Source organism: Hyla sarda, chromosome 1, assembly GCF_029499605.1.
Source record: "Hyla sarda isolate aHylSar1 chromosome 1, aHylSar1.hap1, whole genome shotgun sequence".
NCBI lineage: Eukaryota > Metazoa > Chordata > Amphibia > Anura > Hylidae > Hyla > Hyla sarda.
Genome location: NC_079189.1, coordinates 600,478,988 through 600,506,184, shown reverse-complemented (window position 1 = coordinate 600,506,184; position 27,197 = coordinate 600,478,988). Strand labels below are relative to the sequence as shown.

The window sequence follows — 27,197 nt, the reverse complement described above, 5'->3', positions numbered from 1 at the left end:
CTCCACGGGAATCCACGGGTGTCCAACACAAGGCCCGCGGGCCGAATCCGGCCCGCCAGACCTCGTCATGTGGCCCGCGTAGCCGCCACCGGCCGCCAGCCTTCACCAATGTCTGCCCTCTAGCGATCCTCCTTCGGTCCTCCTGGTCCTCCACCTCTATGGTTGTACGCACGGGACGTGCGTACAACCATAGAGACGCGGGAGGACCAGGAGGACAGCAGGATCATCGCAGGAGGAAGCTCTCCGGCCGGGGCCTGGTAAGTGACCGACGGTACGTTATCTTCTTCTCTTTAGCGTTACGGTCACCACTCGACCGGTCCTGGCACCTACTACTATGGTACATAGGCCATAGCAGTAGATTGTGACCCTGGGCCGGAGGAGCGGTGACCGGATCACTGTGGGGGCAGCACACAGCCTCCAGCCATACACTGTATATGGCTGGAGGCTGTATGTCTGTGGGGAGGGAGGGGGGGGGGTGCTGCCAACCTAATGTGGGGGTGAACTATACTGCAAACTAATGTGGGGGGAACATGCTGCCAACCTAATGTGGGGGGAACTATACTGCCAACCTAATGTGGGGGGAACTATACTGCCAACCTAATGTGGGGGAACATGCTGCCTACCTAATGTGGGGGGAACTATACTGCCAACCTAATGTGGGGGGGGAACTATACTGCCAACCTAATGTGGGGGAACATGCTGCCTACCTAATGTGGGGGGAACTATACTGCCAACCTAATGTGGGGGGAACTATACTGCCAACCTAATGTGGGGGGAACTATACTGCCAACCTAATGTGGGGGGAACTATACTGCCAACCTAATGTGGGGGGAACTATACTGCCAACCTAATGTGGGGGGAACTATACTGCCAACCTAATGTGGGGGAACAGGCTGCCTACTAATGTGGGGGAACATGCTGCCTACCTAATGTGGGGGGATCTATACTGCCAACCTAATGTGGGGGAACATGCTGCCTACTAATGTGGGGGAACATGCTGCCTACCTAATGTGGGGGGAACTACAAGGCACTGTACATCGCGGTACGAGGGGTAGTCTTATATGGCGAGCATATCCCAAACTCTACATTTTAACTGTAAAAGTTGGGGGTCGTCTTATACACCCAGTCGTCTTAGACGCCGGCATATACGGTATGTGGGGGGGGGGAGGGTGACCAAACTGCTGATGCGGCCCCCGATGAATTTGTGCTTGACACCCCTGCTCTAATCCATCTGCTCGGGTACTAGCCAATGGGACTCTATCTGATGAATTTCTAATCAACGGAACCCGTCAAGGTTGCCCCTTGTCCCCTCTCATATAAATATTGTCGATAGAACCGCTGGCGCAAGCTATCCGTTTAGATGATAGGATTTCTGGAATCTCCATTGGCCCCGCCTCCCATGTCATTTCGCTATATGTGGATGACGTCATCCTTACTTTAGGCAACCCTCTAATATCCCTCCCCGCAGTAATGGACAACATCATAGAATATGATTCCCTCTCCTACTACCTTCTTAATAAATCCTAAACCCAAGCCCTCCCCTTAAACCTTTTCCCAGAATCGGTTGCTTCTTTATGCTCACAGTTCACCTTTGACTTGGGTTCCTTTATTCTAGACTATCTAGGTATCCACCTCACATACCCTGCAGACAGGATTTATCAGTCAAACTTTGAACCTCTTCTCTCGGATATCCTTGCTGAAGCCAACAGACTATCTCAATTTGTCATATCTTGGATAGGCCGTGTCGCTACATTTAAAATGCTCCTCCTACCCAAATTCCTTTATGCCTTTCGCACCCTTTCAGTCCCGCTCCCTGCATCCTTTTTCACAGCAGCCCAACGTTTAATATCTAACTTTATATGGGCAGGAAAAAAGCCTAGATTAGCGGCTTCACTTTAAAAAAAAAAAAGCAAAATCCGCGGGTGGTTTAGGCATCCCTGATATCAAGGGCTATTATGTTGCATCCCTATTATCTCAACTTAGAAACTGGTGGAATCCGCTTCACACCTCTCCCTGGTCTCTTATAGAACAGACCCTAGTTACACAATGCTCCTTGCATGATCTGCTACTGTATCCATTATGGAACCTCCCACCTCCCAAATCTTCAAATCCAGTGATCACAGCCTCACTACAAGCCTGGACTTGTTTACTCTATAAACTTTCTAACCCTCAAATCCAGAATGTCACCAATATACCACTCAGTATTATCCAGTCCTCCCTGGAGGATTTAAGTCTTCAAAACTGGATAGATAGAGGAATTACCAATACTGGCCTTTTATATAGTGATTCCACTCTCATACCCTTTGAACATCTTCAGGCTACATACATGATACACAAGTCTGACTTCTATAAATACTTGAGGATTCGGCACTTCTTGAACACTCTGAGACCTGCTAATATTGGGTTGAATGCGCCTATGTTAAAATTTTTAAATTCTACGACGAAAGGCCTACACCTAGTTTATACAGAGATCACTCATTCTGATATATGTACTAGAAGTTACCCCCTCCGTCTATGGGAAAAGGATCTCATTCAACCAGTTTCCCTTGAAGATTGGCAAAGAGCTTTTAGATATGGCAACAAAGCTTTACAATGCTCGTCTTATATAGAATCATACTACAAATCTGTTCTAAGATGGTATTTTATGCCGGATAAGTTAGCTCTAGCATACTGTGGCTCATCTCCATTGTGTTGGCGTAAATGTGGACATAGGGGAATGCTGATACATGTATTATGGTCTTGCCCATTAATTACGAGTTTTTGGGATAACTGTAAATCGCTGCTCTTCAATGTTTTTAAAATCCCATTGCCCTGGTCTCCTGAATCAGTACTGTTGTTTTTGCACAAACTTTTTACCTGTCACTTTCCGCGACCTATATTGTATTTTTTGCTTTATTGCTAAGAATGCTTTAACTTGCTGTTGGAAAATCCCTACAGTCCCTATCCTCGACACATTAATAGATAAAATGAACAATACTTACTCTTACGAGAAAATCATAGCGATTGGTTCAGGAAAAATGGGTGCCTTCTTGACTAGATGGGAAATGTGGAATTCTTCTGCATATTGTAAAGATATCTAAAAACCCTCTCCAGAAAAAAAAATCATTATAGTGCTGCACATGACCTTTCTCTCCTCTAATACAGTTTCATCATTACTTAAGCCCGCTCAGGTTTCACACATCCTTAAAATAACTCTGATTTTCATCTCTTCTGATTTCTGGTCGAATATAACAATATGTACGACTTATGTGACTTGGTTTATTTGTTCTTGTTTGGACGTTATATTGTTCTCTTACTTTTCCTATTGGCAGCTGCGAATGTCCTATCTTATTTGCAACAATGGTTCTATTTTATTATACAAAAATTCTCTTCAATAAAAATGTATTGAAAGTAAAAATGTATAGATTTGAAAACAAGAATGTGTAAAGGAGACTGCGCCTTGTTTATACTGTATTACATTAACATTATTGTTTTGTGAACAATCACATCAATAGGGTTCCACCCTAACATTAGCCTCACAATGCAAATTAGTTTATTCATTAAGATGACAATTTTGGTTACACCCACTAACAGTGTAGGGTCTTTTTTTTTTTTTCTTTTTTTTTTCAAATCTTTATTTAGTTTTTTCAACCAATATAAGACAAAGTTGTGAAGCATAAATTGACAAAGCTGTAAATCAACATTGCTTGAGCATGAATCGAAAAAGTCAATACCTTCGAAGATACAATGTGCTACTGTTCACAATCTAAGGCAACTAAAAGTGCTGTCATATGGGTATACATTTCTTAATATGAATTAGAAGTAATCTGTCTAGCGTTACCTCAAACTGCGTCAAAGGGCAGCAGTAAAAAGACGTTCTGTGTATCTTTCACTTATCGAATTAAATCAACAAACTATTGAAAGTCATTTGTATCTAAATTGCTAAGGTAAACAATTGACGAGTAGGAAAGAAAAGAAGAGAGGTAAAGTGAAAGGTATAGAAGGAGAACGAGTTGGAGATGAGAGAAAAGTGGGGAAAAAGGGGGGGGAAGGGGGGGTGAAGGGTAGGTCAATGGACTATGTCATGGGTCTACTGATTGCACTGGGATACTGAGGTGTCACCAGCTCCTGCTGTGTCAATATTTGCCTGTATTGTCTCCTTGAAGTGAATCCAAGGGTACCACGTTTTGAAGTATTTGTCGTATGAGCGGATACTCCAGCTAGATAGTTCTTCTAATCTGCAAATACTGGCTACCTTTGCTAGCCATTCTTGCAAAGTTGGGGGGTTAGGCTGTCTCCAGTGGAGAGGTATTAATAATTTTGCCGCTGCCAACAGATGAGCCAGAAGTGAGTGTTTATGCAGGGTATTTCCCCCATGGGGTAAACCCAAGAGCACTAGCTGTGGGGTCAAGTGTACTTTTCTGCCTAGAATCAAGTCTATGTGTTGTCCCACTGCCTTCCAATAATCAGTGATTGACGGGCAAGTCCACCACAAGTGTGATAGAGAGCCAGTTAGCTTACAGCCTCTCCAGCATTCACCCGTAGGGGAGAGGCCCCAATTATATAATCGTTCAGGGGTCCTATACCATCTTGAGATGAGCTTAAAGTGGTTTTCTTGGAGTTTCATACATTTTGAAAAGCCATGGGAGTTTTTTAACACCACTGACTTTTCCTCTGTCGTCAGTGACAAACCCAATTCTTTCTCCCAGGACAATAGGTACAAAGGATAAGCATCCCCCCTTCTCTATTGATATGGGAACGAATAAATGGGAGTCTAATTTTAGATTCCGCTGCTGACTGCAATGCTGTCTCCAACCAAGTGGGGTCTTTCCTGACGACGTACACCTTGAGCAATGCCCGGCACATGCCCTGTATAGCCTGAATGTGTAGAAAGTGTAGAGTTCTATTCGGTAGAAGGGAATGTAGTAACTCTTGAGTTGGGGGTGAGTTTTCCAGGCATATGTCTTTGGTTGGGATAGAATTTAATTTGGACCAAATGTCAGATAGTGCATGTGTTGAGTGGGGTAAGATGCTTGGAATCAAAGAGCCGGGTAGTAAGGGTGAGATTGTGTGCGAGGTGAAGGCGTCCCACTGTCTCTGTTTGTCATAGGCCTGTTTCACCGTCAATGTACCTACTAGCAGAGGGTTTGAAATCTTTGATATGAGGTTCCGTGTGGGCAGCCATGTAGCTTGCAGGTCGGACACACCAGGTGAAGTCAGTTGTGACGTCTCTAACATGATACCTTGTAGGAGGCTGGTACCAGAGGAAATCTCTATCCATCTCTGTAAGTGTGTCATTGTGTACAATTGTGATAAGTCTGGGATGCCCAGGCCCCCTAAATGTTTGGGTTTGGTTAGTAGCAAGTGAGGTAGGCGAGGTCATTTGGACGACCAGAGAAAAGAAGAAAACACCTGTTTCCATTGGCGAAGATGGCTAGGTGGGAGTTTCAGGGGAGCCATGCGGAGTAAATAGAGTACAGATGGGACCACATACGTTTGGAGCAGGTTCCTCCTTCCCATCCAGGAGAGGAACAGAAGTTTATACGCATCGAGTTGTATTTTCATTTTATTGAGTAACGGGGGATAATTCAGTCGGTATAGTCTACTTAGGTTAGGGGGAATTGCAATGCCCAGATATTTAATGCTTTCTGTCGGCCATTTATATGGAGAATGTCTTTTTAGTGTCGCAAGCATTTCTGGGGGGGCTGATACGTTTAAAATTTCCGATTTGGTATAGTTTACTTTAAAGTTTGAAAGTGCACCATAACTATATAATATACTTTGGATTCTAGGTAGCGCTTCTACTGGATTGTTGATCAGCAGCAGCAGATCATCTGCAAAAGCAGCCGCTAAATGTGTGTGTGTCCCAATTGTGAGTCCCCGGACACCTCCCTCCTGCCTCAGTCTTTGGAGTAGTGTTTCCATAACCAATATGTAAAGGAACGGAGAAAGGGGGCACCCCTGCCGTGTCCCATTGTGTATGTCAAAGGAAGGGGAAAGAGTACCGTTAACCCTTATTCTAGCGCTGGGTGCACCATAGAGAGACATAACAGCCCTCACAAATCCAACGGGTATGCCAAACTTAATTAAAACAGCCATCATGTAATCCCATGCAACTCTATCAAATGCCTTTTTGGCATCTGTGCCGAGAAGGACTAATGGTGTGTTGGAAGTATTAGCGAAATGTATGGCATGGAGGACTCTCAGAGCATTGTGTCTCCCCTCCCTTCCTCTAACAAACCCTGATTGGTCTGGATGTATGATCTCTGGTAAATGTTTGCCCAGGCGGTTAGAGAGGAGTTTGGCCCAGATTTTTACATCTAAGTTTAGTAAAGAAATTGGCCTATAGCTTGAGCAGAGGGACAGATCTTTACCCTCCTTAGGCAAGATTGTTATGTGGGCTTCCAGAGATTGTCTCGGGAGTTTAGAGCCGCCTAGCAGGTCATTGCACCAGTTAGTAAGGTGTTGTGTGAGGACCGGTTGGAACTTTTTATAGTATAGAAGGCTAAACCCATCTGGCCCGGGACTTTTTCCAATGGGGAATGAGTTCAGTACAGCAAGAACCTCCTCTGGCGAACAAGGGGTCAGCAGGGCCACGCCATCCTCAGTAGTGAGTCGGGGCAGGTTAAGCTCATCTAAAAAGGAGCGAATAGCATGTTGTCGCTCTTCTCCTGACCCACCCTCCGGTTCAATGTTGTAGAGAGAGTTATAGTATTTTTGAAAGGCTTTGGCTATTTGTTTAGTATCAGTGTGGGACCCCCCCCCCCCACACTATCTACAATCCTGGGTATCAACGCCTTATCGCGTCTCTTTTTGATCATAGCCGACATAAGTCGTCCCCCTTTGTCTCCATGAAGGAAGAGTTTTTGTTGGAATCTTACTACATTGGCAGCATGTTGCTTGTTTAGAATGTCTTTGAGGCGTTCTCGTAGCCTCCGTCATTTTCGTTCTGTGGTGCCCTATGTGGGGCCCTTTCAAGTTTTGCAATGTCGGACAGTAAGGATAAGATCGCTTTGTTGCGCTCCCTCTTCACCTTAGAACCAAGGGCTATCAATAAGCCTCTCATAAAAGCTTTGTGTGCTTCCCAAACTGTTGGGAGGGGCACATCAGGCGTTAGATTTAACGCGAAGAAGGAGCTCAATTGTTCAGTCAGCTTTCCAACCTCGACCTCGTCCGTCAGCAGTGACTCATTAAGTCTCCAGGTCCAGTCTCTCATGGGAATGTGAGGCAGGGAGAAAGTCACTTGTACAGGGGAGTGGTCTGATAGGGTGCGTGTGGATATGTCAGTCTGAATCAGAGTGGATAGAACACTATCATGATAAAAACAAGCAATCTCCAGGTAGCAGAGCGGGATCAATGGAAGCACTGAGACCAGATAAGAAGTTAAAAGGATTTCTTTCCCATAATGCAACGTGTTTCACGGTCACCCGCTTCCTCAGGCATCAGGTGACCGTGAGGATGCCTGAGGAAGCGGGTGACCGTGAAACGCGTTGCATTATGGGAAATAAATCCTTTTAACTTCTTATCTGGTCTCAGCGCTTCCATTGATCCCGCTCTGCTACCTGGAGATTGCTTGTTTTTATTGTGATTCTATTTCAGCGGGACGAAGCTGCAGAGACCCTTTGATGATACACCCTGTTCCATTGTTGTACTTGGTTGGAGTACAACTTCATGTGGCAAGCGCAATTCACACTTAGCGTTACCAACTCACCTTTGGTGTTACACTACGGAGCGCATCCGTTTTTGCTTTTTTATTTCAGAACACTATCATGGCATAATATGTAATCTAATCTATGAGAAGACGTGTGAGGAGCTGAGTAAAAGGAGTAAGTGTGGTCTGAGGGGTGTAGAGATCTCCACACATCAATAAGACCTAGATCTGTCAGTTTGTTCCTTAGGGCTTGTAGGGCTACCGGGGACACCGAGGAGCATTTAGTGGAGGAGTCTATCAACGGATCGAAAGCCAAGTTAAGATCTGCTCCGAGTATTATCGGCCCCTCTGTGAAAACCCGTAGCCTCTCTAGGGTCCCCAGCAGCCATCAAACCTGATGTGTGTTGGGCGCATACAAGGTGGCAAAGGTGTACGTCATCGACCCCACTTTACCTTTAATAAACAGTGACCGGCCATCCCCTCCATCGCAGCTTTCTTGCAGAACGAAGGGCACATCCCTATGGAACGCAATAGCCACACCTCTGGATGATGAGTTGGAGCTACAACAGTGAAACCGAGAAGATAAATATTGAGTAGGGAGCTTTGGTACTCTGTCATGCTTGAAATTAGTCTCTTGTAAGAACAAAACTGAAATCTTGTCCTTTTTCAGGATGGAAAGGACTCCATGACGTTTGGATGGGGAGTTAAACCCTTTGACATTGTATGAGCAGAACGTCACCTTTGCCATAAGGTGTCGGTGACTCAATCAGCGAATTGCGTGAAGCAAATGTATCAGCGCCCAAATGTGTGGAGGGAGGGGAGTTGGCAAGTGGGGGAATAAGGTCCGTCCAGGGAAAATGTGTATGAGGGGAGGAGTGTAGGGTCTTTTTTAAATGACAAAAAGTGGTAAGGGACTGGCGCAAGGCGAATGTGGTGCCAATCTTCAAAAAGGGCTCTAGGTCTTCCCCAGGAAACTATAGACCGGTAAGTTTAACGTGCATTGTGGGTAAATTGTTTGAAGGACTTATAAGGGATTACATACAGGAATATATAGGGGATAATTGTATTATAAGTGATAGCCAGCATGGGTTTACGAAGGATAGAAGTTGTCAAACCAATCTAATTTGCTTTTATGAAGAGGTGAGTAGAAGCCTTGACAGAGGAATGGCTGTGGATATAGTGTTTCTGGATTTTGCTAAAGCGTTTGATACTGTCCCTCATAGACGTCCGACAGGTAAGTTAAGGTCTTTGGGTTTGGAAATTTTAGTTTGTAACTGGATTGAACACTGGCTCATGGATCGTACCCAGAGAGTGGAGGTCAATGATTCGTACTCTGATTGGTCCCCGGTTATTAGTGGTGTACCCCAAGGTTCAGTACTGGGACCGCTGTTGTTTAATTTATTTATCAATGATATAGAGGATGGTATTAACAGCTCTGTTTCTATCTTTGCAGATGACACCAAGCTTTGTAGCACGGCACAGTCTATAGAGGATGTGCATAAGTTACAAGATGACTTGGATAGACTAAGTGTTTGGGCATCCACTTGGCAAATGAGGTTCAATGTGGATAAATGTAAAGTTATGCATCTGGGTACTAATAACCTGCATGCATCGTATGTCTTAGGGGGGATTAAACTGTCAGAGTCACTGGTAGAGAAGGATCTGGGTGTACTTGTAGATCACAGACTACAGAATAGCATGCAATGTCAGGCTGCTGCTTCCAAAGCCAGCAGGATATTGTCATGTATCAAAAGAGGCATGGACTCAAGGGACAGGGACATAATACTCCCCCTTTATAAATCATTGGTACGGCCTCACCTGGAATATGCTGTTCAGTTTTGGGCACCTGTCCATAAAAGGGACACTGCGGAGTTGGAAAGGGTGCAGAGACGCGCGACTAAACTAATATGGGGCATGGAACATCTTAGCTATGAGGAGCGATTAAAGGAGTTACAATTGTTTAGTCTTGAGAAGAGACGTTTAAGGGGGGATATGATAAACGTATATAAGTATATAAATGGCCCATACAAAAAATATGGAGAAAAACTGTTCCAGGTTAAACCCCCCCAAAGGACGAGGGGGCACTCCCTCCGTCTGGAGAAGAAAAAGTTTAGTCTCAAGGGGCGACACGCCTTCTTTACCGTGAGGACTGTGAATTTATGGAACGGTCTACCTCAGGAACTGGTCACAGCTGGAACAATTTACAGCTTTAAAACAGGATTAGATACATTCCTGGAACAAAATAACATTAATGCTTATGAAGAAATATAAAATCTCATCCCTTCCCAATATCGCGCCACACCCCTACCCCTTAATTCCCTGGTTGAACTTGATGGACATATGTCTTTTTTCGACCGTACTAACTATGTAACCTGAGGTAACCATAAATAAACATATCAACAAAAAAATAGAAATTCCAATTTACAGAAATAAGAATTAACAGTCATCTCCTTCGAAATATCTTGGGTTTTCAATGGTATGTGTCATCTTTAAAAAAGAAAAGAACAATGGAAATAAAGTGGATAAGATGACACATACCATAGAAAACCCAAGATACACTGAAGGTGATGACTGTTAATTCTTTTTGAGCTTATGAGCTTAGTTATATAAATATGCCTTAAAAGTAAACAGACTATAAATTGGAATTTCTATGTTTTATTGTTTACTTTTAAAGCATATGTATATAACTAAACTCATAAAATTTTTTTAATAAAAATAAATTATAGAAATTCCAATTTACAGAGATAAGATATAACAGTATCTCCTTCAGTGTATCTTCGGTTTTCTATGATAGGTGCCATCTTATATATTTTATTCCCATTGTTCTTTTTTTGTTAACCGCTTAAGGACCCGAGGTTTTTCCGTTTTTTGCACTGTCGTTTCTTCCTCCTTACCTTTAAAAAAATCATAATGCTTTAAATTTTGCCCTTAAAAATCCATATAATGGCTTATTTTTTGCGCCACCAATTCTTCTTTGTAATGACATCAGTCATTTTACCCAAAAATCGACGGCAAAACGGAAAAAAATCATTGTGCGTCAAAATTCTGAAAAAACACCATTTTGTCACTTTTGGGGGCTTCTGTTTCTACACAGTACATTTTTAGGTAAAAATTACACCTTCTCTTTATTCTGTAGGTCCATACAATTAAAATGATACCCTACTTATATAGGTTTGATTTTGTCCTACTTCTGAAAAAAATAATAACTTCATGCAGGAAAATGTATACGGTAAAAATTGTCATTTTCTGACCCCTATAACTTTTTTATTTTTCCGTGTATGGGGCGGCATGAGGGCTATTTTTTTGCTCCATGATCTGACTTTTTTAGCGGTTCCATTCTTTTATTGATCGGACTTATTGATCAGAATTTTTTAGCGCATACGCCATTGACCGTGTGGTTTAACCCCTTAAGGACCAGGCCATTTTACACCTTAAGGACCGGAGCGTTTTTTGCAATTCTGACCACTGTCACTTTAAACATTAATAACTCTGGAATGCTTTTAGTGATCATTCTGATTCCGAGATTGTTTTTTCGTGACATATTCTACTCTAACTTTGAAGCTCTTTGCTTGTAAGGAAAATGGCTATTCAAAATATATATTTTTTGGGTTCACATATACTATATGTCTACTTTATGTTTGCATCATAAAATTTATGAGTTTTTACTTTTGGAAGACACCAGAGGGCTTCAAAGTTCAGCAGCAATTTTGAAATTTTTCACAAAATTTTCAAACTCACTATTTTTCAGGTACCAGTTCAGTTTTGAAGTGGATTTGAAGGGTCTTCATATTAGAAATACCCCATAAAAGACCCCATTATAAAAACTACACCCCCCAAAGTATTTAAAATTACATTCAGTAAGTGTATTAACCCTTTAGGTGTTTCACAGGAATAGCAGCAAAGTGAAGGAGAAAATTCAAAATCTTCATTTTTTACACTCGCATGTTCTTGTAGACCCAATTTTTTAATTTTTGCAAGGGGTAAAAAGGAGAAAATTTTTACTTGTATTTCAAACCCAATTTCTCTCGAGTAAGCACATACCTCATATGTCTATGTTAATTTTTCAGCGGGTGCAGTAGAGGGCTCAGAAGGGAAGGAGCGACAAATGGTTTTTGGGGGGCATGCCGCATTTAGGAAGCCCCTATGGTGCCAGGACAGCAAAAAAAAAACACATGGCATACCATTTTGGAAACTAGACCCCTCAGGGAACGTAACAAGGGGTAAAGTGAACCTTAATACCCTACAGGTGATTCACGACTTTTGCATATGTAAAAAATATATATATATTTTTTACCTAAAATGCTTGGTTTCCCAAAAATTTTACATTTTTAAAAAGGGTAATAGCAGAATATACCCCCCAAAATTTGAAGCCCAATTTCCCCCGATTCAGAAAACACCCCATATGGGGTTGAAAAGTGCTCTGCTGGCGCACTACAGGTCTCAGAAGAGAAGGAGTCACATTTGGCTTTTTGAAAGCAAATTTTGTTCTGGGGGCATGCAGCATTTAGGAAGCCCCTATGGTGCCAGAACAGCAAAAAAAAAAAAAAAACACATGGCATACCATTTTGGAAACTAGACCCCTCGGGGAATGTAACAAGGGGTAATGTGAACCTTAATACCCTACAGGTGTCTCACGACTTTTGCATATGTAAAAATATATATATTTTTTTTACCTAAAATGCTTGGTTTCCCAAAATTTTTACAATTTTAAAAATGGTAATAGCAGAAAATACCCCCCCCAAAATATGAAGCCCAATTTCTCCCGATTCAGAAAACACCCCATATGGGGTTGAAAAGTGCTCTGCTGGCGCACTACAGGTCTCAGAAGAGAAGGAGTCACATTTGGCTTTTTGAAAGCGAATTTTGCTCTGGGGTCATGCCGCATTTAGGAAGCCCCTATGGTGCCAGGACAGAAAAAAAAACACATGGCATACCATTTTGGAAACTAGACCCCTCGGGGAACGTAACAAGGGGTAATTTGAACCTTAATACCCTACAGGTGTTTCACGACTTTTGCATATGTAAAAAAAATATATATTTTTTTTTACCTAAAATGCTTGTTTTCCCAAAAATTTAACATTTTTAAAAAGGGTAATAGCAGAAAATACCCCCCAAAATTTGTTAGGCAATTTCTCCCGAGTACGGCGATACCCCACATGTGGCCCTAAACTGTTGCCTTGAAATACGACAGGGCTCCAAAGTGAGAGCGCCATGCGCATTTGAGGCCTAAATTAGGGACTTGCATAGGGGTGGACATAGGGGTATTCTACGCCAGTTATTCCCAAACAGGGTGCCTCCAGCTGTTGTAAAACTCCCAGCATGCCTAGACAGTCAACGGCTATCTGGCAATACTGGGAGTAGTTGTTTTGCAACAGCTGGAGGCTCCGTTTTGGAAACAGTGGCGTACCAGACGTTTTTCATTTTTATTGGGGAGGGGAGGGGGGTTGTATAGAGGTATGTGTATATGTAGTGTTTTTTACTTTTTATTTTATTTTGTGTTAGTGTAGTGTAGTGTTTTTAGGGTACAGTCACACGGGCGGGGGTTCACAGTAGTTTCTCGCTGGCAGTTTGAGCTGCGGCAGAAATTTTGCCGCACCTCAAACTTGCAGCCGGATACTTACTGTAATCCTCCGCCCATGTGAGTGTACCCTGTACATTCACATTGGGGGGGGGGACATCCAGCTGTTGCAAAACTACAACTCCCAGCATGTACAGTCTATCAGTGCATGCTAGGAGTTGTAGTTTTGCAACAGCTGGAGGCACACTGGTTGTGAAACACCGAGTTTGGTAACAAACTCAGTGTTTTGCAACCAGTGTGCCTTCAGCTGTTGCAAAAGCTACAACCCCCCAGCATGTACGGACAGCGGAAGGGCATGCTGGGTCTTGTAGTTATGCAACAGCTGGAGGCATACTACTTTGGCTGGGGATGCTGGGGATTGTAGTTATGCAACAGCTGGAGACACACTGGTTTGCTACTTAACTCAGTGTGCCTTCAGCTGTTGCAAAACTACAACTCTCAGCAGTCACCGACAGCCAACGGGCATGCTGGGAGTTGTAGTTATGCAACCACCAGATGCGCCACTACAACTCCCAGCATGCACTTTAGCTGATTGTGCAAGCTGGGAGTTGTAGTTATACAACAGCTGAAGGTACACTTTTCCATAGAAAGAATGTGCCTCCAGCTGTTGCAAAACTACAAGTCCCAGCATGCCCATAAGGGAATGCTGGGAGTTGTGGTGGTCTGCCTCCTGCTGTTGCATAACTACAGCTCCCAGCATGCCCTTTTTGCATGCTGGGAGCTGTTGCTAAGCAACAGAAGGCTGTCACTCACCTCCAACGATCCTCACCGCACAGGTCAGTCCCTCGTCGTCGCCGCCGCCGTCGCCGCTGCTCCTGGGGCCCCGATCCCAACAGGGACCCCGGGGATCGGGGTCCCCAGCACCCGGGGTGCACGTCCCGCACCCGCTCACGTCCTCCGGTAGAGGGGCGGAGCGGGTTGCGGGAGTGACACCCGCAGCAGGCGCCCTGATTGGTCGGCCGTTGGCTCTGGCTGTTCGGGGCCGTCTCTGACGGCCCCGATCAGCCAATAATTCCGGGTCACCGGGTCACTGGAGACCCGATTGACCCGGAATCCGCCGCAGATCGCTGGACTGAAATGTCCAGCGATTTGCGGCCATCGCCGACATGGGGGGTCATCATGACCCCCCTGGGCGATATGCCCCGATGCCTGCTGAACGATTTCAGCAGGCATCGGGCACCGGCTCCGCTCCAGATGGTTGCGGGGGGCCGGTAAAACACATGACGTTCTCATACGTCATGTGTCCTTAAGAACTCGGAAATGGAGACTATGAGAACGCCATGTGTCCTTAAGGGGTCAATTAACAATATATTTTAATAATTCGGACATTTCCGCATGCAGCGATACCACATATGTTTATTTTTATTTACATAGTTTTTTTTTTATGGGAAAAGGGTGATTCAAACTTTTATTAGAGAAGGGGTTAAATGATCTTTATTAACTTTTTTTTTTTTAAGTGCTATAGCTCCCATAGGGGCTATAACACTGAACACACTGATCTTTTACATTAATCAATGGTTTCTCATAGGAAACCATTGATTGATGATTCTGCCGCTTGACTGCTCATGCCTGGATCTCAGGCACTCAGCAGTCATTTGGCGTTCGGACACCAGGAGGCAGGTAAGGGGACCCTCTTCGTGTCCTACAGCTGTTTGGGACACCGCAATTTCACCGAGGCGATCCCGAACAGCCCCCTGAGCTACCGTCATTCGTTTTGTTTCACTTTAGATGTGGCGATCAACTTTGAACGCTGCATCTAAAGGGTTAATAGTGCGCGGCACAACTAAAAGTGCCATGGCCTCGTGTTATAGAACGGGAGCAGACTCAGGACGTACAGGTACACCTTGGGTCCTTAAGAGGTTGAATTGGAACTTCTATATTTTTTTTGTTGTTAACCCCTTAATGACCATGGGTTTTTCCATTTTTGCACTTTCATTGTTTCCTGCTCACCTTTTAAAAATCATAACCATTACAATTTTGCACCTAAAAATCCATATGATGGCTTATTTTTTGCGCAACCAATTCTACTTTGCAGTGACATCAGTCATTTTACCCAAAAATCTACGGCAAAATGGAAAAAAAAATCATTGTCCGACGAAATTGAAGAAAAAACGCCATTTTGTAACTTTTGGGGGCTTCCGTTTCTACGCAGTAAATTTTTCATTAAAAATGACACCTTATCTTTATTCTGTAGGTCCGTATGATTAAAATGATTCTCTACTTATATAGGTTTGATTTTGTCGTACTTCTGGAAAAAATCATAACTACATGCAGGAAAATGTATACGTTTAAAATTGTCATCTCCTCACCCCTATAACTTTTTTTTTTTTTTTTTTACAGCTTATGGGACGGTATCAGGGCTCATTTTTTGTGCCATGATCTGAAGTTTTTAGCGATACCATTTTTGTATTGATCGGCCTTTTTGATCGCTTTTTATTCATTTTTTTCATGATATAAAATGTGACCAAAAATGCGTTCTTTGGACTTTGGAATTTTTTTGCGCGTACACCATTGACCGTGTGGTTTAATTAATTTTCTTTTTTCATAGTTCAGACATTTATGCACGCGGCGATAAAACATGTTTATATTTATTTTTATTTACATGTTATTTTTACGGGAAAAGGGGGGTGATTCAAACTTTTATTAGGGAAAGGGTTAAATGACATTTATTAACTTTTTTTTAACCTTTATTTTTTGCAATGTTATAGCTCCCATAGGGGGCTATAACATTACACACTGATCTTATACCCTGTTCACTGCAAAGCCATAGCTTTGCATTGATCAGTGTTATCGGCGGTCGATTGCTCAAGCCTGCATCTCAGGCTTGGAGCAATCAATCCCCGAAGGGACACGCCAGAGGAAGGTAAGAGGACCTCCGCTCGTGTCCCAGCTGATCAGGACACCGTATCAGCCCCACTGAGCAGCCGGGCAGCGTTCACTTTCGTTTTAGACGCAACGTTCAACTTTGAACGCCGCGTCTAAAGGGTTGTGTGGGGAAATTGATAAGAAAAACGCAATTTTGCAAATTTTTGAAGGTTTTGTTTTAACACTGTACAATTGACGGTAAAATAAACATTTTATTTATTCTGTGGGTCAATACAATTAAAATGATACCCATTTTTACATACTTTTCTATTATTGTACCGCTTTAAAAAAAAATCGCAAACTTTTTAAACAAATTAGTGCGTTTAAAATTCCTCTGTTTTGATGACCTATAACTTTTTCATTGTTTCGTATAAGCGAAGGTATGAGGTCTAATTATTTGCACCGTGATCTGCACTTTTTTATACCACATTTGTATTTATAAAACTTTTAATACATTTTTTATAAAAAAAATTTAAATAAAATGTTATATAAAAGCAGCAATTTTTTTTTTTTTTTTACATTCACGCCATTCATCGTACTGGATAATTAACATATTAACATTATATTTTGATAGTTTGGATATTTACCCACGTGGTGTTACCAAATATGTTTATTAAAACATTTTTATTTTATTTTTGGGGGTAAAATGGGTAAAAAGGGACAATTTACATTTTATTGGGGAAGGGGATTTTAGAATTTTTTTTTACTTTTCTTACTTTTATTTTTACACTTTAATAATCCTCATAGGCGACTAATTATAGCAATCATTTGATTGCTAATACTGCATAGGGCATAGCACTGATCAGTGTTATCGGCTATCTGCTCGATCTCAGACCAGAGAAGAAGACGCCCGGAGATCAACGGAGGCAGGTGAGGTGACCTCCGTCCGTCTTTACAGACGATCAGATCGCCGTGGGCGATCTGATCATGCATTTTTCTGACCGCACTCCCGTAGATGCCATGATCTGTATTGATCATGGCATCTGAGGGGTTAATGGCAGACATCTGTGCGAATGCAGATGTCGGACATTACCTGGGGGTCCCTGGCTGCTATCAGCATGACCCGAGCATCTCTCTATTGCTCGCAGTCATGTACAGGACGTAAATGTACGTCCTGGTGCGATAAGTACCACCACACCAGGACGTACATTTATGCCCTACATCGTTAAGGGGTTAATTTTCATCAGTAACAACATAAAATTTTTCTGGAATTGACCGTGCCCATTTAAAGGGGTTATCCAGGAAAAAACTTTTTTTTTTTATATATATATATATATATATCAACTGGCTCCAGAAAGTTAAACAGATTTGTAAATTACTTCTATTATTTTTTTTTAATCCTTTCAGTACTTATGAGCTGCTGAAGTTGAGTTGTTCTTTTCTGTATAAGTGCTCTCTGATGACACGTGTCTCGGGAACCACCCAGTTTAGAAGCAAATCCCCAAAGAAAACCTCTTCTACTCTGTGCAGTTCCCGAGACAAGCAGAGATGTCAGCAGAGAGCACTGTTGTCAGACAGAAAAGAACAACTCAACTTCAGCAGCTGATAATTATTGAAAGGATTAAGATTTTTTTAATAGAAGTAATTTACAAATCTGTTTAACTTTCTGGAGCCAGTTGATATATATAAAAAAAGCTTTTCCTGGAATACCCCTTTAAGTATATCTCTTTATATACAAATTAGTAATATTTATGTCTCCATGAAAATGAATTGTACTTACTACAAGATGTCTAAGCATAAGACAGGGGAAGAAGATACTAAAAGTTATTTGTTATTCTGAAATAATCATGTCCTTATTACTTATGATTTTCTGAAATAAGTCTGTTATTGCCATGTACATAATTAAATATTGTTAGTAACATCCCAGATTTATATTATTTGATATCACACACTGAGTATAGTTATGCTGTGCGTTGTATCATTGTCTTGTGTTAAATGTGTTAGACCGATCTTGCATCTGTAAGGCAGGAAAAAAATACTAAATGTTAAAAGCTGAATTTTGTCCTTAAATTCTAAGCCCTACCAGGATATGTGTGTTACACAGTTTTGTTGTTAAATATTAATTAAAGGGGTACTCCGGTTGAAAACCGGTTTTATCAACTGGTGCCAGAAAGTTTAACAGATTTGTAAATTACTTCTATTAAAAAAATCTTTATCCTTCCAGTATTTATTAGCTGCTGAATAGTACAGAGGAAATTATTTTCTTTTTGGAACACAGAGCTTTCTGCTGAATCACAAGCACAGTGCTCTCTGCTGGGAAAAAAAACATTAGCAGGACACCCTTACCGAATAATCAGTCATTCTCTTTTTTTCTTCCCCATCTGGCACAGGACATCATGGAACCTGCAACACAAACATATTAATATTAGGCTCTGCACTTTTCCAGCATTATCCTCCCCTTTTCCCTACAAATGACTCCAGCCTCCTCCAAACACAATGCCACCAGCCTTCCCACTAAGCACAAGGGGGGAGATTCATCAAAACCTGTGCAGAGGAAAAGTTGCCCAGAGCAACCAATCTGCTTGCTTCTTTCATTTTTAACAAGGCCTTTGCAAAATGAAATAAGAAATCTGATTGGTTGCTATGGGCAACTGGGCAACTTTTCCTTTGCACAGGTTTTGATAAATCTCCCCCAATGTTTCCAGCCTCACTCGAATGCCTCCAGCACCCCCCCCCTCCCACACAAGCACACACAATGCCTCCTGCATTACCCCACACAGTGGCAGAGTGGTGTACATGGGAGACAGGGGTGTACATTGGTAACAGAGGGCCATACAGGGGGATAGATCGGTGTAGAGGGGTGACAGAAGGGTGCACGGGATAACAGAGGGGTGTCCAGGGATAACAGAGAGGTTTGAGGTGTGACAGAGGTGTAGAGGAGTGAAGAAGGGTGGGGGTGCATTACCTGAAGCTGAGTGGGCCTCTGTCAGTGCAGCCCCTGCTCCTTCGCTCCATCCACATCATTCTGCTGAGGGACCAGGGAGAATCCAGAGTCCAGAGCTGCCACACAGGAGAGGGAGGATACACGAGGATGGGAGCTGCAGCATCGCCCATCCCGACACTGCACACGGACTTCCCTCCTGCCTGGCCTGCATGCCTGTGACTCACAGGTGTGCAGGCCTGGGCAGAAAAATCAAAAAATGTTAGCACCATATTTTCCACCAGAGTGTCCTGGCACCCTGGTTGGGTATCAATGCCTCAGTGTAATGTGTGCTGCAGCCCTGATTACAGAAAATACAAGTGCAAAAAACACAAACTTCATAAAACACTAAAATCTGTGATATAAGTGCTATAAAAAAAAGAGGTAGTATTATATGTGACAAGGTCATCAAGGGAAGAGTTGTAGAAATGTCTGCAACAGTGCATTCCATAAACCTAAGTGAGGGGAACTCTGAGGACAATGCGCCCCAGTATGCTTAAAACAGTATTTGTCTGCAACACAAGCAGGTGTGTACTTTTGGCTGGCCTTTCACAGTATATAGGCCCTTAAGACTTTAACAGGAACAAAATAGTACACCACTTAGATGTACGTATGTGGTATGCACTTATGAGAGGAGGACAATGCGCTCCAGTACGCTTAAAACAGTATTTGTGTACAACACCAGCAGTACACACCAGTGCTGCCGCACGCAGTCGCTGTGTACTACACCCAAAATTGCACTCAATCTCACTCCCTTTCCTATCAGTGCTTCTAGGCAGGATTTGGGCTTGAGGTGAATCGCTGCTGTTCTGTGCAACACACTGCTCTCTGTCCCTCTTTGTTATAGAACGCTGTAGTGACTGGGAGGTGAATTGCTGCTATAAAAATGCTTTTCTGTGCAACACACAGCACGGTCTATCCCTCTCTATCTCTCAGCAACTAAATGCTGAAGTAACTGGCTGCAAGATGGCTGCCGATTATATAGGGCTGTGACATCACAAGGGTGACTGGCTGCTGATAGGCTGCATGCTGCATGTGATTCAGGGTCAACCCACCTACCCTTTTTCCAGCCTTCACAGGATCCCTTGCCCCATGTCCTCACATGTGGATCCGCCATTTTAGATGCCCTGGAGCCTGGACCGCACTAAATTGAGTTTAATGAAGCGATTCGCGGTGATATTTGCATTCGTTGCAAATCAAATTTTTCCTGAAATTTGTAACGAATTCAGATTCGGCAGATTCGATTCGCTCACCCTAGTTATGATTGATAATTGGGTTATGATCTCTCGTTGATAATACTGACAAGATGGCCTCTTTGCTCTGCAGATTTCTCCAGAATAAACACTCCGATTCATTTCTAATTTACTACACATTTCACTCTCTTGTTTAGATCTATGTGTTTTTTTTTGTAGGTAAAACTTTCATTTTCTGAAAACATTTGCACAAATATTGACAAGTATGAAAAAACTGCTACACTGAATGAATGTTGTTTTCAGACATGCGTAGATAGGCAGATACTTATCAGAAACATAAGGTGAGGAAACATAAAACGTTTTCTATGGCATTTGTAGTTATGGAGAACTTTAGATGAAGAAGATTATTTCTAAGAAAGTAAGATGTATCTATAATATTTTATGAACCTCCAAAGTCTATAAAAAGTAGAAGTCTTAAATTTAGCAAAGTTAAGACGTTTTAGTAAATTAAGTTAAAATATAATTTTATTTTGCTTTGTATTTCATATCATAAAAATCACTTATTAGTATAAGAATCTATATTTTGTAAAATCTTATGGGATGGCTATGGGGCTGACATTTACCCTATGTTAGGACACAACCTTATATTACTAGTTTTTTTTTTTGTATGTTTATAAATGTTGTTATAAAAACAACAATACTTATAATATAGGCAAAAACATAGTATTTTTTCTTTACATTTGTTACAATAATATTTTTGTCCTATTTATAGTAGAAGAACCTAAAAGTAAATAAACAGTTTCTTATTTGATAATTGAATAATATGACGAATTTCCAAAACTATGTTTTACTACCTTTTCAAATTAAAATAACTTAAAATAATAATTTGCTTTTGACAGTCACTGTGCAAAACCTGAATGACCGGCTCCTACAAGCTAAGTCAGAAGCTGCTCCACAGAACCATCTTAGAAAACAAACTGTGCACAGACCATAAATAAGAGTATAAAGTTTCATAACCATGTATTGACTTAAAGGATAAGACATTATAGTGACCATTATAGACAACCAGACAACTGTGTATAATTGTATGTATTAATATAGACATTAAACAACATATAAATGGCTAATAATTAAGAATTAGAAACTTAAAAAAAATGCTACAATTCCAATAAATAAACATGGCAAAGTATATTCCAATTATTTTGTGAGTGTACATGAGATGTATTTTTTCCTTAATAAAATTCTATTTTCTCATTTCTAATTTCTCTATGAAATCATTTTTTTTAATAAATAAAAAACAGTTTTAAACATATAAGGATTTAAAAGCTAGGGTTTGTAAATGTGACTGCACCGGGTTTATATTTTATCTAATTTACAAATCAATGTGATTGTCTACAAAACAACACAGATCACACCCTGACATTAGCCTCACAATGAAAACTATGTCATTTATTCAGGTGGTAATTTTTGGCACGCCCACAAACAGTACAGGAAATTCTGAATTTCTGAATTTCTCAACAACTTCTAAAACAAAAGTGTGAACCCGATGTAAGGAAAAAAAGAAGAATTCTATTTTATATATAAATTGAAATTACAGTCACCTTCTTCAGTGTATCTTAAGCTTTCTAGAATATGTGTCATCCCATCACTCACTTTTCCACTTTCTTTACTTTTTTTGGCCTATCGACACAACTAAGGATCATGGTGATTTGGGCCCAAATCAAACGGGGAGTTATCATGTTAATGAGATGAAACTAAGGAGAGAAATTTCTGCCCTTATCTCCTGTGATCCCCATCCTGTCCAACCCCAGAGGATCCACCATTGTGCCACTAATGGGAGGATGTCAGTAGAAGGAAATGCTGAAATGTTTTCCTTTCTTACTACAGGATAAATTAGTTTTTTCACCTTGTGGCATCATAAAACTAACTCCAAATTTGTTCATATAGTGTAAGATAAATAGCAAAATATATACAAAAAATAGGAATCACTTCCATAAATTTTTCTAATAATATGTTGTTGTGGTTCGTGGCTTGGGGTAAGCCATGTGCCTCAGGGATTAACAAAATGTCTGCCAACCGCCTGGTGAGTGTAGACCCAAAATGTCCCACCAAACCATGTGGTCAGTGAATACAATCTTACAAAGCCCAGGTAAATTAGACACTTTAAGCAGAATGTATTCATAAGAACCCAAAGCCGACCTATTAATATGAGGAATTCTGTCAGTCATATCCTAACAGTTAACAAACAATATTGACAATCACTCAGAATGCAGCAAAAGATGTTAATGTTTAATAATATAATAAACATATTCTAGATAAACACCTGTAATACTAACTAGACAATTATCTATGCAGTACTACTAACTAGACAATTATCGATGCAGTACTAAGTACATATCACATGATGGCCATAAAGGCAGATCAAGGCTATCCAAGTGATTTCATCTAGACAAATATAATATTCACAGAAATTATACAGTTTTATACTTAGCATCCCAGGATCTTAGATGAAAAATGTAGATGGAAGTTTCAGCTGTTCTGGCTGATGGATTGGCCTTTGTTGACCCATGAGGCCCTGTAAGCTTGAGGCCTACATCTTGGAAAATGTTCCAGCCACTGCCATAGGTTGAAAAGGAAAAAGACCCCTAACAATGATCAGAAAAGTCTTTTATCTAAAAGAAGCCCCTCCCAGATTCTACACCCTCCAGGTTATTCCCTATCCAAAAAACACCTCCTAGAAGCAGTCAGGCAGGTCTATAACAAAAGACAGGATGTTACATTGAAATGAACTCTTCCTGTGTTTAAAAGGTGGCATTTAACTCTGTGAAGCTTATGGGCATGAAAACACAAATATAGCAAATAAAATGTATGTCATATTCATATCCATAACATTTGCGCAATAAAAGTCTATATAAAAGTATCTCTTAGTACACACAAGGTTGGAATTATAGTAGCTTTATGAGACATTTAAAGGGGTATTCCAGGAAAAAACTTTTTTTTATATCACCTGGCTCCAGAAAGTTAAAGAGATTTGTAAATTACTTCTATTAAAAAAAATCTTAATCCTTCCAATAATTATCAGCTGCTGAAGTTGAGTTGTTCTTTTCTGTCTGGCAACAATGCTCTCTGCTGACATCTCTGCTTGTCTCGGGAACTGCACAGAGTAGAACAGATTTTTAATAGAAGTAATTTACAAATCTGTTTAACTTTCTGGAGCCAGTTGATAAAAATTTTTTTTTTCCTGGATAACCCCTTTAACATTTAAACACTTTTCCATGTATTCCCATTGCTATTCACTTTAAATTTCCTTCTACCACAAATAATTCTTTATAATAATACTATAACATATGAAAAACACAGTATATTTTCTGTATATTCAACAACATTGATGGATATACATAAAAATACCAAAAAACATTAGGCTGGGTAATAACTTGGGGTAAATGTCACCCCCATGGCCATCCCAGGAGATTGAGCAAAATATTAGTTCTTGTACTGAAATAAGTGATATTTCTAGGACACAAAACATATTTTTTTTTTGTATCCCAATAAGTCTAATAAGAAAAATGTGAAATCTGTAGTAAAATAGAAATTAATCGGCCATATTATTCTAGAGATACCCACATAGCCAATAACTGCATGCTACCATCTTCATATCTTGTATCCCCAGCATAACACCCAATGTAAATCCCCCTGTTGTCTGCACCCATCATCTAATAACATGACAAGAGGTTCCACTGACTATAGACCGATACTGGAGAAAGACCAGACCAGGAAAGGATCATTCCTCACAAGGGTCTGAATCTCACCTAAAGACACAATTAAGAAGTTTCTATTATAAATAATTCTATCAATGTCTCACTATCCAGTCACAAAAAGGGTTCAATTTTTTTTACGTGACAAATAAAATAGAAAATATTTCTACAATTTTGAGAACATTTCCCTGTATTAAGAAGAGACAGTGACTCAATCTGTGCAGCTGAACATGAACCTAACCTAATAATATATTCCTTATACATCCATTCACTGTGCTGTATCCTTCCCTCCCCATATACTGACTGATGGCAAAATACAATCAATATATCCACATATAGATCAGGTCACTACATCAATTATATACAGAACAAGGGGGCAGCCATAGGATAGGCTTTTTGTATGGAGAGAAAGGAGAAGGGAATATAGAGTGTAAGTCTTGCTGGTGTTTCCATTAGGCTAGGTTTCCACAACAGGTTTTTTGCTAGCGCTTTTTGCAAAACTGAAACTGCAGTTTTAGAACCAAAGCCAGAAGTGGATCCATGGGGAAGGAGAAGTCCTTCCTTTATATACCTTATTGCTTTTGAATACACTTCTGGCTTTGGAACAGAAACTGCAGTGGCAGTTATCCAAGAAATGCAGAGATGGAATTTTATAAGACCTTGGTGTCCAGTGTATTATCAGGGGCCCTCAGGGTCTCTTGGCCCTTTACTGGAGATCATAACATCCTGTACAGAGAAGGACACAGACAACTGAGGGCCCCTTTATAAAAACAGGATTAGCTTTTATGGGGGGATAGGGCCCATATAAAGCCCCCTATTTTTTAAGTATACAGAGAGTAGGATATGTCTAGGACTCAGTCCCCACACTTTACACCCCCTTGGTCTTTAGTCTGTAGAATGCCATTGAAATGTAAATTCACTCAATACACATAAAACTTGTCCATCAACTCTAAGCCAATCAGGGAGCTCATTGACCCTTGTTCTTTCTTTCCCTCTCCCATATAAAGCCGTCCCCCACCTCCTCTGGTCAGTCACTTCCTCTGCTTCCGGAGACGACTTCTACCTCCCTGAAACGTTGGTTTTGGTGAAGGATTTTTCAGCCGTTTCTAACTCAAGATTCATTTCTACAAGGTAATTTCTAAAATGCTGTTTTGTCTTAATTTTTATTCTTTTCTTCCTTCCCTACAGCTGCCATATACATTATATGTATATATATATATATATATATATATATATATATATATATATATATATATATATTATGCTTAATGTGTTCTAATTATATAAAATAATTGTTTTTTAAACTTGTACATTCTCATATTTATATACAGATGTAATTTTTACTATTTTTATACACACACACATATATATATATATATATATATATATATATATATATATATATATATATATATATATATACATTTTTTTTTATTTTGTCCCTACTTTGTACAGTGCACAATGGCCTCCAACAAACAGGACGTGCAGCTCATCCTGGAGGGACTTGTCTCCATCGCTTCCCTTGGTCTACAGAACATAGATCTAGAGGAGAACTACCAAGTCATCCAGGAGCTTGGACATGGTGGATACGGTTCTGTGCTCATGGTGAAGGAGAAGAAAACAGGTCAGTGTGGTCAATGATCCATCATTATAGATATGTCAGAACACAGTCTCCATGATTTAGATACAATAGAAAGATTCAGAAATAGTGAATGAAATGTTCAGAATCCTAAATCCTGTTAAAGTGGTAGAAATTAGGTCACATTTTTAAGAATAGTTCATATGACATAAGTTACTTTTCTTATGGTATAATAGAATTATTGAAGACAGAAGGAGCTAGAGAATAGTTTTACAATTCCCTTATGTCCACTGAGACAATATTGTAAAGCCCTATATGTGATATATGTAAAATTCATTGTTATTTTTCATTAACAGATCAAACAATGGCAGTAAAGCTCCTTCATAGGAAGAAGACAACTAAATATTCTTTCCTTATGGAGTTCAGTACATCATTCTTCTTGTCATCCCATCCCAATATTATTGGTATATATGGAACCGCCTTTAAGACCAATGACTATTTTGCCTACACCCAGGAGCTGGCGACATATGGAGATCTCTTCTCCCTGATTCCACCTCATGTAAGTAGAAATCCCTAAATTACCTTGAGCCCTACATTCCCAATATCCTCCCTTCCTGGTTTAATATTTCCATTGTGTTGACTTAATTTATTTCTCTATTTCAGGATGGACTCCCAGAATACATGGTGAAGAGATGTGCGGCGCAGATCTCCAGTGCCCTGGAATTCATAGAGAGTAAGGGGCTGGTTCATATGGACATCAAGCCTGAGAACATCCTGGTGTTCCATAAGGACTGCCACCTCATCAAAATTACAGACTTTGGTCTTTCACAGATGAAGGGAACAATAACCAACTCAAAGTCTGGCACTAGATTATTTATGGCGCCGGAGATGAGGCAACTTATCGACCAGGACACTTTGGTTATAGACTCCTCTCTGGATGTTTGGTCCTTTGGTGTTGTACTTTACTGCATGCTGACAGGGGAATCTCCATGGCAATCAGCAGATCCATCAGACCAAGAATTTTGTAATTTTGTTGAGTGGCAGAATAATTTTGGGAATATGGAGCCTCCGTCTCCATGGGGTAGACTTTCACCTGAGGCACTGACATTGTTCAGCGGTCTTTTAGCCATAGACTGTAATAGACGGAGTAAATGTACTGAAGTATTTATGTTCCTGTATGAATGCTGGAAAGAAGAATTTTCTGGGACATCTGATCCAGTAGATGCTACGGAAGTAAATTCATCTGAGGAGTCTGGAACAACAAATGTGTCCCACAGTAGTGTTTCCACTACATCAATATTAAGTAGTAGGTCTTACTATTTGATCTCTGACAGGTCTCATGGCGAGGAGCATCCAGATCATTGGAAAGACAACATCCAGTATCCAGCAGTGTTTATGGATGATGAGATCTCAGTCTATGTCGGAGCAGAGGTGGAAATTGGATGAAAAGAAACCATTTAGCCATGTTCTTCATGGAAGCAGGAACTGGCTCCAATTCCATGAATCGGGTAAGAAGGTTATTTCATTGGCATAAGAGTTAAAGAAAAAAGGGGTTAATCCTCTTCCTCTTTGATGTACAGACTGTCCAAGATAAGAGCAGGCTGTGGATCAGTTTGGGGAGAAGATCATTAAGCAATGGAGTGTAATGGAGATTTAAGGCTTACACGGTGTGCTTGT

At 40.8% G+C, this 27,197-nt stretch overlaps 1 protein-coding gene across 1 annotated transcript in view; it reads left to right on the top strand.

Moving 5' to 3' along the window:
- Positions 1-26,966, top strand: part of LOC130291630 (serine/threonine-protein kinase SBK1-like) — a 31,845-nt gene extending 4,879 nt beyond the window's left edge. The window contains exons 2-5 of the mRNA XM_056540645.1: positions 24,949-25,072; positions 25,397-25,565; positions 25,877-26,079; positions 26,184-26,966. Of these exons, the coding sequence (XP_056396620.1) occupies positions 25,403-25,565; positions 25,877-26,079; positions 26,184-26,966 (1,149 nt within the window). The 5' untranslated portion in view covers positions 24,949-25,072; positions 25,397-25,402. The remainder of the gene's footprint in view (positions 1-24,948; positions 25,073-25,396; positions 25,566-25,876; positions 26,080-26,183) is intronic.
- The last annotated feature ends 231 nt before the right edge of the window (positions 26,967-27,197 follow it).